Source organism: Alnus glutinosa, chromosome 1 (genome assembly GCF_958979055.1).
Source record: "Alnus glutinosa chromosome 1, dhAlnGlut1.1, whole genome shotgun sequence".
Taxonomy (NCBI): domain Eukaryota; kingdom Viridiplantae; phylum Streptophyta; class Magnoliopsida; order Fagales; family Betulaceae; genus Alnus; species Alnus glutinosa.
In genome coordinates this window covers 21474515-21487365 of record NC_084886.1, presented here as the reverse complement: position 1 = coordinate 21487365, position 12851 = coordinate 21474515, and the positions used below count along the sequence as shown (strand labels likewise).

General features: G+C 34.3%; 1 protein-coding gene and 1 long non-coding RNA gene across 2 annotated transcripts; both read right to left on the bottom strand.

Moving 5' to 3' along the window:
• Positions 1 to 7614: 7614 nt before the first annotated feature.
• Positions 7615 to 9674, bottom strand: LOC133876861 (MLP-like protein 328). The gene is made up of 2 exons (XM_062315102.1): positions 9405 to 9674; positions 7615 to 8138 (listed from the first exon to the last, which is right to left on the bottom strand). The coding sequence occupies exons 1-2, from the start codon at positions 9586 to 9588 to the stop codon at positions 7861 to 7863; spliced, it is 462 nt and encodes a 153-aa protein (XP_062171086.1). The 5' UTR covers positions 9589 to 9674; the 3' UTR covers positions 7615 to 7860.
• Positions 9675 to 11709: 2035 nt separating this feature from the next.
• On the bottom strand, positions 11710 to 12441 carry LOC133863061 (uncharacterized). The gene is made up of 2 exons (XR_009899364.1): positions 12169 to 12441; positions 11710 to 12081 (listed from the first exon to the last, which is right to left on the bottom strand). It is a non-coding gene; the product is annotated as an uncharacterized LOC133863061 (long non-coding RNA).
• Positions 12442 to 12851: the final 410 nt, after the last annotated feature.

The following is a 12851-nucleotide window of genomic DNA, read 5'->3' as shown; positions in this document are numbered from 1 at the left end:
TTTTTACAATGATTGAGCCCTTAATTAAAGATCACTGACTAACTTTTTTGTTATAATATTAATTTTTTTTTAAGATAATTGGGGCCTTAATTAAGGAGCATTGACTAACGTTTTTGTCATAATTGAGGGTCAAGCTAAATACAATTAAGTTTTTGTTAAATGGGTTAAACCATTCAATCCAGACACCGAAAAATATAGATACTTTATGTTGAAACAATTGAAACCCTAATTAAGATAGGTCTTTAGTTCAATTGCTTTCCCAAAAAGAGAACCGTTAGTTTGAATTATAAATAATGTTACTATCAAAAGCTTAATTTGTTCATGTGTATTGCGCTCAAGGTGGAAGAGAAATAAACAATTAGGTCTTTATGCCCCGTTTGTTTCAACGTAAAATGGTTTTCGTCGTAAAATGATTTTAGGAAAGTCATTTTTCTAGAAAATATTTACAGTTAACAATTATTTTCGCTCCTACCAAACACCAGAAAATGCCGAAATCATTTTCCAAAAATCATTTTACGCCGAAACAAACGGAGCATTATTAAAATTGATATAATTTTTAAAATTATTATTAAATTAAAATTTAATAATAGTCTATCTCAAATCAAATAGTAATTTTAAAAAACAAATCTTTTTAAAAAAAAAAAAAATGAAGAAGCATAATTCTAACTTCTAACATTATTTTATCTTTTAACGTTCCCGCCAATTCCTGTGTAGTAGCTGACAAAGCTAATTAAAAACACCGCATTGAATTGCTGAGTACTCCATTATTTGATATGAGGAGCATTATCTTATAAATATTTATAATACTTACAGTATTTATGCATCACAATTACAAGTTTATTACTCACAGTGGCGGAGACAAAGGGGGATGGGCAGGGGCGCCCGCCCCCACTAAATGTTTGAAGAATTTTTTTTACAGATATCTGAAAAAAAAAAAAAAAAATTACATTAAAAAGAAGAAGAAAAAAAATGCTGATGTTGATGCCCACCTCTTGCTGATAATAGATGAAAAAAAAATTACATGAAAAAACTAATCGTCGAAGAAAATTTTATAAAAAAAAACAACAACGACAACCATTAAATGCTTAGGAAGAGGAACGGAACAATTTTGTGAAAAAAAAAAAAATACATTTATCTCTCTATCTTGGGAAACTTTAGAACTCCTGCATAGAAAAAGCAACCATCAGAAGCCAAGAACACAAATCTTTTTTAAAAAACACTAATCTTGTTCTTTGGCCTCCAGCATCTCCGCCTCTTCCTCGGCAATCTCTTGCACCGTAAGCTTTCTATTTTTTTTTTTTTTTTATTTCTTTTCAACGTTGTTAAGTTGTTTTCTTTCTTCATTTGCTTTTCAGTTTTTAGGATAAAGATGAAAATCTGTGGTTGACAAGTCATCTTTGTTTTGCTTTTTAGAATATTTATTTATTTTTATTTTTTTAAAAGATACTTTTCAGAATTTCAGTCATTGCAAGTTGCAACGTGACTTGTCAACGTGGGCCACAACCACAATTTTTTTCTTTATTTTTTTAAGTTAATTTTCGTTGTTTTGCTTTTCTTTATTACTTACGGTCATTGCAATTTGCAAAGATCTTTCATCTTTATTACTTAATAAATTATAACTTTTATTTTGTTCAAACTTCCATAGTCAAATTCAGTTTATTTATTTATTGTTTTAACATCAATGTGATTACAATTAATTTTATTGACTCTTCTTTTTTATTATAGTTTTTTTTATTATTATTATTCTGATAAGAACGACATTGTCTCTTTTTTTTATTTTTTTTTATTTTTTCTTTTTTTATAAGGTTTTTTTTATACTTTGAAAGTTGGCCAACTGGCCAAGTGACAAGTTTCAATAGAATTTTTGCCACTCTCAGGTACGTTATTTGTTATTGTTTGTTCTTTTTATTAATACTTTGTATTTTGATTTGTTAGATTATTAGCTATTGGAATATGCTAATAATTTTAGTAGAATATTATTAGAGTATGTGTCATTAGGCCATTAGTTGTTTAGTGTGAAAAGTCTACATTGAAAGAGAAATTTTTGAAAGCTTCAATTCAGATTTGATACTTGATGATTTTTTTTTTTTCTTTAAGGGCGCGTACGATACAATTTTAGACACCTTGTATTTTGTATTTTTTTTGTTTGTTTGTTTGTTTGTTTTTTTTTTTTTTTTTTTGTATTAGTGCCTACATGTTAACTAATATATCACTTTGGCATATATTTTTGAATTAGTTTGATAGATACATTTTTTGTGATACATATATTATGTTATAATTAATTTATATTTTAAATTGTAATTACCATACTCTTATATATTATATTTTTAATATAATTTATAAAAAGAACACAAAAAATTATTTATCATTATATTTTATTATTTTAATTCTGGCCCTACAAAAACAGATTCATGGCTCCGCCACAGATTACTCATGTAATAATCACAACACCCCATCATCTATCTGTCAACACCCTTCCTTTTATGTACATGTAGGTTACAACTGGTATTTACGTTTTGGGTTTATAATTATATTCAAGTGGTAGATGATGTGTTTCCTTCTTACCTAACAGATCTGTTTCAACACGCTCCCTCAAACCCAACTGTAGGTTGAGGTTTGAACAAAGAAATGAAAATTTGCAGTCAAATATGTACGTGGCACCAATATTATCACAAAAGCTTTATTATCAGTACGATCGAGCGATCGAGTTAGCAATCTAGCATGCATGCGTTGGCTGGTTTTGTGAAAATCGACCTGCATGTCATATTACGTTAGAAAATATCCCCTCAACTAATAATTCAGGCTACCTAGAATATGCGTGTGGATCATGGAAGAGATAATGTCACACTGTGACGACAAAATATTCAAATTATGGAGCTCAGTTACTGCTAGCTAGCTACAATATATAACCTGAACGAAATGAAACTCGTGCTTAATATATTCTTGCTTCATGTATGAAATTGGCTTGCAGTAATGCATGTGTATGCATGGAATTGACATCATGCTCTAAATGCGATTCATCAAAGATAAATATAAATAATAATAATGTAAAAAATAACAATTGGTCCAAGAAAAAGACCCCGAACATGCTACATTTGTAGAATTATCAACTACATTTATTGAAAGTAACCGTTAAGAATATATGGTCTCTGTGATTGTCTTCCCCAATATAATTTAAAGAGTAACTAACACTTGGCCCAAAAGATAAAAGTTGAATTCAAGCGATAAAAACGTACACCTAGTTCTTTTTTAGAGTGGAGTTTGCCTGTTAGAAGCAAATTAGCTTCCATTTGCAAGGTAGCTTCCTTTTGCAAGGAAGACGGCGGTACCAAAATTGAAGATCAAGAGGTGAAGTCAGCAAGGCTATTGTGAGTTATTTTTAGAGATTTATTAGGAGCTCAAATATGTATAGTCCTAGATATGGAGGTTCTTGTGGGGGCTCTTCCTACAAGAATCTCCCCCTTTTAGTATATATGGTGAGTTGACGAGGGTGAGGAAAAGATCAGATAAATCTTATTTACCAGAAAGAAGAACAAAGCTCTAGGTCGGGACATTTTTAGTGCCTGTTTCTTTAAAATGATATATATGACATATGGTACTGGGTCTGAATGTAATTGCTGCAGTTAAATCTCTTTTTGACTCCGGTAAATTGCTTGGAGAGGAAAACTCGATCTATTGTCATAGCCTTACTCCATAAGGTTCCTAATCCTTCCCCGTTGAAAGACTTTTGCCCCATCCGAGGTACGGAGCCAAGCATTTGGTTGGGAGGGGGAAAAAAAAAAAAAAATTAAAATATGTAGTCAAAGTATAAATACAAAATATATGGATTTGGTATCTCTTTATCTTCAAGTTTTTAACGCCTTATTGAGTCTCTGTGTTTGAAAAAAAAAAAAAAAAACGCATCTTTTCTACAATAGTACCTTTCTTCTCTCTTTTTTCTAGCTTTCTTCTCAATTTTACATTACATCATTTACAACACAAACCAATATTTCCTTTCATTCAAGGTAATATCAGTCACAATATGGTAGAGTGGTGATTTTCATGGTGTGGTTGAACCGCCTATTAACCCAAAATTTCTTCATTAAGATTCAACTCCTGCAAAGATTAATATTCTCAAGATTTTTTTTTCAAAAAAAATCTTTATATTCCTAAGTTTCCAGCACTCAAGAACGAATCTCCAAAAAAATATGCTGAGAAATTTGCTTATCTGTTTTCAGCCTGCACCCATACTGTAATTCATTTTTATTTATCCATAAATAATAGACCGTTTCACAAAGAATCAATCGACATAGATAAGTTCTAAAAAGTTTACTCTTCCACTCTTTAACAACAAAAATTGGCTAAAATTTCTAACTGGTAGCTTAAATTAAGATTATATATACCAACATGAGATCTTATTAAGGCCACCGGTCCAACATATACCAAATTTGGTCCCTAATTAACTTGACACGTAAGATTAATTAACCTTAATTCTCTTAATAAAACTACATATAATTTAATAAGAGATATGATTGGGCCAAATAAAACTTTTGTTGCACTACATACGTTTGTAGTACCAGGCTACCAGCATCATATATAGTAAACTCAAGAATATATATAATCTTCATTTTTATTACAACCTGCCAGCTAGTTTCCATTTTTGGCCCATTTATGAACGTTATATAAAAACGAAACGAACAACAAATTAAAAACCATTTTTTTTAACTGAAATGGGGTGGGGGGGCATGGCCCCTACCGGCCACCCCCCAGTTCCGTCTCTGCCCATCTCCTATACTATAATACAAGTGTATAGTTAAGGTAGTGGTGAACCGTCTTTGAGTTAGTCTTGGTGATATTGCTCGTAAACAACAAAGGACATTTATCAGTGGGAGAAAGATTCAAGAGCTTTTGAGAAACTACCAAGGAGATAAAGGTTCCTTTAGACTTTGTGTGGAGGATGAGTATACCCGGGACGAGGCAGCATTTAAAGTACTTCGATCAGTAAGATCACCATTAGCAAAAGCATTTTTCATGCCCTACTGAAAAAGGTCCAATGACGGACGCACAGAGGTAACTGCAACAAGAGATCAAATGGAGATAAGCGGAGTCACTGGTGCAAAGGTCTCATAATCAATGTCGTACTCTTAGTAGAACCCCTTTGCCATAAGATGTGCCTTATATCGCTCAATTGAACAATCTGAGTTGGTTTTAGTTTAATTTATAGATCCACTTGCACCCACAACTTTTCTAACAAGAGGTAAATCAACTAAGTCTTAAGTGTTGGTTTTTGTGAGGGCATCAAGTTCCTCCAACATAAATTTCTGTCAAAACTGATCAGTGAGGTTCATGTAAAGTAGCAAAGGCAGAATAACGACAATAATCATAAAGGTGAATAGGGAGTTCTCTTACTCAAGTAGATTGACGAGGAACAAAAAGGTTAGTCTTAGGAAGGGCAATGGAGAATCAGGAAGCAGGTCAAATTCATTAGAGACGGCTATTGTGGAAACGTCAAGAGAATTCGTCATCCCTACATCTAGGTTAATGGGTCAAGAAACAAGTCAACAGAGAGATAAATGAATAAATGGGGGCTGATACTTGCACAATAAGTTGTGCACAACTTAAGGGATTCAGAATCAAGAGAACTGCAAAAAATCATTTCATAAGGAGACTTATTATGAGTAGTGGGTGAAGGGATCCGATTGATGGTGTAAACAGCAGGGCGGCATCACCCAAAAAATATTGAAAATTGAGACAAAAAAAAGGATTGTTCTGGCTGTGTCTATGGATGCATGTCGTTTATTATTACATATGCATTGACAGTATGATCGGAGTGTTGTCCATGATAGGTGAAAGAATACCTATACCTTCAGCATCAAGAGGAAGAAGGTGGTGTTAGCACCTCAGAGAGGAGCCATTCTTCTACCAATTCCCAAAAAGGGTATCAATCTCTTGTCAATATTGTTCCAGCTGCAAGAAGAAGGAGAAGGAGGTATGGTGTACGCCCTGATGCCGTGTGAAGGAGCATAAGGATATGGTGATGTGCTAATAGAGTTACATCAGGTGCTGCCATAGTTTGATGACCTAATTCGGAGGACCTACTTGCTGCCTATGTGAGATATACAGCACCACATTGACTTTATGCCAAGGTCAAGCTTGCCAAACAAACAAGCTTTATCGCCTTAGTCCAAAGGAGTCTAAAGAGTTGCAATGCTAAGTAACAGAATTGCTGGAGAGAGGCTACATCCGAGAGAGTATGAGTCCGTGTGCAATTCCTACTTTCCTAATTCTGAAAAATGATGGTTCGTGGCGTATGTGCATTGATTGTAGAGTTGAGCTATCTACCGGATAACAATAAAGTACTGAGTTTAGATACCCGATTTGAATGACATGCTGGATCAACTATCGGGATCTTAGGTCTTCTTCATGCAAATTTACTACAAGAGCGGATATTACCAAATCAGGATAGACTTGGAGATGAATGGAAAACTGTGTTCAAGATGCAATATCCTCCATTGCATGCATGTTAAAATATTTGTCCTGGAGCTGGAGTGTACTTTTTCCTTTTTCTTTTTTCTTTTTGCCTTCACTTTTTTTATTGTCTCAAACATTTCATCCCTTGTACGTTGGAATCGCCTCAACTAGAAAGCAAATATGCTTCTCACATTGTTTGCTAAGGCTAGAATCTTTTAACTAACCTAATGCTAGAATGTGGGATAACTTGAAAGTATCCAAAACGGGTGGATACTTTAAGTTAATGGAGGTGGCTGGCCAGCCTAAAAGGTATTTAACCATTCTCATCTACATCGACCTTCATCTAGAAAATTTGAGCATTTAGTACCCTTACGTAGTTTTATTGGAAAGTAGGTTATTCTTGAAAGAAAAGATAATGCAATGGACTAATAAATATAAAGCGAAACAAATACAGATACAAAAAATTAAGTGGTTCGGTCTATGACCTATTGATGCGTGATTTGTGATGGATGTATAAAAAACAGGGATGACATGTAAAAATGAAATGGAGAGATGATAGGATTTGATAGCTCCTTTCAGGTAGGAGAGATCACAATTTATCCACTTAAGGTAGAAGAACACCACAATATAATTCATTATCTGCCTTCTCATTAAGGACCAAATGGTCTTTAAATAGAAATACAAGTAAATAATACCTAAAGTGAGAATACTTAAAGTTCGAATATTCAAATTCAAATAAGCTCTAATCCTAATATTAAATAATCTAATCTTAATAAGTTGAATTTTCATTCAAACTCTATTAAACCTATCTAACCCTAATCTTATCCCTATCACCTATGTCCACTGAATAAATCCTAAATTGCTACATTTTTCTCTTATTTCTTTGGTAATATTTACACTATAAAAGTCTCCTATTTATATGAGAATTAGGGTAGATGAGAATAATACAAATAGACTTCAACTACGACTAATGATCATAGTCTTTAACCGTAACTAGGTGATAGACTTGAACTGTAGCTAGTCTTCAACTGTAACTAAGTGATAGTCTTCAACTATAGCTTAGATTAATCTTGAACTCCATAATATATTCTAAAGATTCTAGCTTACATGTGATGTTTATCCACGAAACAAAAAATAGCAGCAAAATTAATTAATCAAGAACAGTTATGCTGAATGTATATATGCTAATTTCATATATATCCATAAAAATCATAAGAAATTTCTTCATAGTTTTAGACACCTTAAAAACTGATTACACAAATTAATTTGAAGACATAACGAGCAATAACACAACATGCTCTTCGGTCTTCACTTATTTAATACACACGACGAAACACTAATCCACAAACTGGCTTTTATGATTATACATATAATAGGAGTAGATGATCAAGCTAGGCAGCATCCTTTTTATTATGCCTTGACAAGATGGGCATCAACATCCTTAGCGATGTTAACCATCATAGTGAAGTACTTATTTGGTGCAGGAACATCAGCTCTCAGTTTCTCATATTCAATAGTATTAGTCACTGTCGCGCGCGCCAAGCCGCCATCAGCCTTGGGAGTAGCCTTATAGATGACTTTAAAGGTCTTGTAACTCTTCATCACATCTCCTTCAACACCAACAAGAGTTACTGTCCTGCTTGCATCATCAAATTCAACCTTCTCTTTGAAAACCTCGGCATTCCCCTCTATGGTTTTCACAAGGAAACAATTAAGGACTTTAGATTCAATTTCACAAGAACATAAATTAAGGACATCCCGAGCTCGACACTCATGTTGGAAGTTCAACAAATCAAAAAACGTAAGAGAATTATTTAATAAAGAAGTTAAGAGCTTTTAATGAATAATGGCATTTGGTTTATTAAAATTGATGTCTTAAGTTTTCTTAAACCGAAGCCTTAATTTAGAAGAGTTATTGTTATTAATTTATTGTAATAAAGAGGAAGAATCCAAGATGGCTTTGGTCGCTTGTTGTTGTATGCGCATATATATGGTTTTTTGTAAGATATTTTGAATATAAGTGAAATAAAGAAGAATTTTTCTACTCTTTTCTATTTTCTCTACTCTTCTCTAAGTCATATATTTTTTAGTAATAAAAGTAAGAGAGAGTGAAAGAGAGATAGAAAGCTAACTAGTTAGTAAACTAGTTTGTCTTTCAGCTCATTCATGACATCCATTTGATGATTGAGCTGCTCCAAAACAGTTGTGATTTGAGTGATTTACTACTGTATATTGGGTTGTTTAGGGGTTGGGTCGTTTGAGATTTGATGGTTCGACATGTTGTAGGAATTACCGCTACGGGTTGCAGGCATGGAATGGTCCGTGCTTGAGAAAGGATTGTTGATAGGAAGATCGGATCTCACGATTGTTAATAGGAAACAATCGCAAGGTTGCTCTAATACCAAAATGGTGCAAAGCTTCCTGGGTTAACCTCACGTTGATAGCCAAGGGAAAAAAACAAAGAAAAACCATAGAATCTCTCTGCAATTAGAATCTCTCCAAATCTCATAAAAATGTCAAAAAAGTCTATGGCCTTGGTTCTCCTTCTTTCCATTATAAATATAGAACCAAAGAACTACAATCTAGGAAGCAAACTAGGAAACAAATAGCAAACAGGAAATAGCAAAACAAACTAGGAAAGAAATAACAACAGTAATAAAAATCGTCTGTCAATCAGCAGCTTCAACAAACTAGGAAACAGATAAGGAAAATTCCCTGTCAATCCATGATTTAAGGAATAGAGCAGAACACCATGATTTAAGGGATAGCATCCTGATTTCCATCAAAAACATAAAAATCACTTTTGACAAAACTGTATTTTTAGAGAAACTTGAAAATGATAAAAGCTCTATTTTTCGAGAGGCTCTCAATGTATAAAATTAAAGAAAACGAAGTGGGGGAATTCATGAGTGAGGTCAAAGTTAGAAGGGTGGTGTAAACTGTTAAGTGCTTACCCACAGTATATTGCCAGATCTTGACAGAGCCATGTGTCTCCCAATCACCTTCATGCACCGCAACTGCCTGTATATGGTCAGTGGCGTTGGGAACTTGGTGGGATTGCTGCTTAAAGGTTTCGTAGAACTTCTGAGCATCGGCCTTTATTTCTATTTCAGTCTCCAACTTACCCTTAAGTGCCATATTCGATCGAATTAGCTAATCAACTCAAAGTTAAGCACAGAATAATGAAGATGATTTGGCTTCCCCTAGCTTATATATACAAGTGTATGGTGGCAAATTACGTGATTATTTGGATCAAGTTTTCAAGCATGTGTTTTTTTGTTTTTCAAATTGAGGGCTACTAATGAAGAGATCTATTTGGGTAATAACAAACTAAAAAAGTTGAATTGAAATCATTTCATTTTGATATATTTTAAGTGATTTTACATGTTAATTAGCTATTTTAAGAAAGAAAAATAAAGTTAAAATTATATTTTTTATTCCACAATATTGATGTGACAATTACAATCACCTTTTATGTGTGTATATATAAAGGAGGGAGGTCGAGAGGGCTCAAATGTCCCTCCTCACGTCCCAAAAAGTTTTTTTACTTTTAAAATGTTTTTTTTTCTTTCTAAAAAGTTCTAATTGTTCACCTTCAAAAACTTATTAAGGGACAAATATTTTTTAAGAAAATTGAATTTCACGAGTACCGCAACATTCTATTATTTTTTCACTGGTTTTTTAACTTAAAACCAGTCACCACTAGTCCGTGCACTCACGAGCCACAGGTTCAAGACATTTTTTTCTTTTGATAGAAAACGCACTGTTCGTTTAAACCATCACTAAAAGAAAAGAAAAGAAAAGAAAATACTTGTTAAAGAAGGCATGCAATTCCATTTCATGGAGTAGAGTACACGACTATCTCTAAAGTACAGAGTTTTAATAGATTTAAATTTTCAAGGATGAGACTTGTCTTTATAGAAGGATGAGACTAGTTTTTAAGTCTGACAACATCAATTACATCAACGAGTAACGATAGGCAAAGAACGGTTAGATGTTCTCTGCCCGTCCCTTTCCTGTATGGGAAGAGATATCTATTAAAAAAAAAAAAAAAATCCAAAAAATTAGCCGAAAATGAGGAATGTAGGCCAGCGGTGTAGACAATCAAAAATTGCAGATTGGAGCTGAAAAAGGGGGGAGAAAGGCCAAAATGGAGGAGCTCGGTCGCCAAAAATGGGGGAAGAATAGCTAGTTTGGAAGGCTGTGATCATGCGATTGAATAGCTATTTTGATATGGATTGCAAGATACTTACAATATGATCCAATGGTTAGACTTACTTTATTGTTAATGTATAATTTGAATTACAGGATTAAATCAAATGAGATCTAACGGTTAAAATAATTAAGTGATCCTTACTAATGAGTTTGATCTAATGATTATAATTAAACAACATTTAATTATAAGTACGATCAAATGCTCAAGATTAAGGATAAGAATCCTCTTCATTTATTGTGAAATAGAAATGATTCATTTTCTTGGCCAATATTTGATTTGAAAAGTAGTCCAGCTGTTTGCCTTGACAACTAATCTTTCCACACGTACAGAATCTTGACAGATTTGAAAAATGAACGAAACAAATTAAAAATCTTTTGTTCTTATTATGAGTAAACCAAATGTCATTTCACTTCAAATATTGGAGAGGATCCTATTCTTGACAGGATCGGTATGATACTTACAATATGATCCAATGGTTAGATTTACTTTATTGTTAATGTATAATTTGAATTACAGGATTAAATCAAATGAGATCTAACGGTTAAAATAATTAAGTGATCCTTACTAATGAGTTTGATCTAATGGTTATAATTCACTACAAAAAACTTTGTTTTTAGTCACTTGCAGTTAGCCACGTGTGTAGAGTCATAGACATGGCTAACTGTTAGCCAAGTGCATTTAGCTACGTGAGTTACACGCAGTGAATACGGGTGTAACTAAATGCAATTTTAGCCATGTGTCCCTTTATATATGCGGCTATTTAGCTATGTAGCATTTAGCCACGTGCCACCTTAAGTGGCTAACTGCAATTTCATTTTTCTGAAAAAATAGGCAATTCTAGCCACATGACTAAAATTTTTGTTCTTTTTTTTTAAAAAAAAAAGAAAAAAAGAAAAAAGAAAACAGCAAAAACAGAATAGAAATTCTGTTATGTTTTTTCTTTTTTCTTCTCCCAATCCGGCGTACATCCGGCCAGGCCGATCTTTTTTCTTCTCCCAATCCGGCGTAAATCCAGGCCGGGACCGGCAATCATCCAATCGCCGGATTCGAACCCATCAAACCAAAAATACAAAAACCCAAAATGGGAAAAAATTCAATACACCAAAACAACAACAATCTAGTCGCCGGAAATAAAACCAGAAAAAAAAAATAAAAAAAAAAATAAAAAAAACCAATTCGCCAGCCATTACACTAGTCGCCCACTCAACCACTCGCCGGAATCATCTAACCAAAACAAGAAAAACCCAAAATCATATTCAAAATCCGGCCGGCGAGCGTGAGTCAGCCGGATCTCCTCCATCTCTGAGAATCGGTCGATCTGGATCTCTACCACTCCGACTGTGATCCTCCGGACTCCATCTCCGTCGTTGACCACAGATCTATCTCCGATCGATCTCCCTCTTCCATCTCCCTCTCTGTGAAGAAAAAAAAAAAAAAAAAAAGGAGAAGAAGGAACGGCGAGCATGGGAAAAAGGAAAAGAAAAACCGAACAGAAATCAAACCAATAACCGGCCGACGAGTGTGAGTCGGCCGAATGTCCTCCATCTCTGGCCGTGACCCTTCGGACTCCAGCTTCGTTGTCATTCGCCAGATCTATCTCAGAATCTCTCTCTCCAGCTCTCTCGGTCTCCCTCTTCTGGCCATTTCCCTCTCTGTGACTGTATGAAGAAAGGGTAAGAAAAAAGGGAAAGAAGAAAAAAAAATGGAAGGCGTGGGGAAATGAAAAAGAGAGAGAGAGACGGAAATGAAAAGATAAAGGGTGGGGAAATGGAAAAAAAAAAAGAGAGAGAGGGGGAAATCAGAAACAATTGGCCATGTTTATTTATGCACGCGGCCAATTGGACACGTGTAAAAAATACATGTGGCTAATTGGACGCGTGTATTAAATACACACAGCCAATTGGACGCGAGTACAAAATACACGCGACCAATTGGACGCGTGTACAAAATACATGCGGCTAATTGGACGCGTGTAAAAAATACACGCGGCTAATTGGACGCGTGTACAAAATACATGCAGCCAATTGGACGTGTGTACAAAATACACTCGGCCAATTGGCCGCGTAGATTTTTTACACGTGACCACTTGTTTTTTATATTCAATCTGCTACGTTGTCATAAAGACACGTGGCTAGTTGGCCGCGTAGCTACAGTAATCGCTACCGTAGACACGTGGCTAATTGTA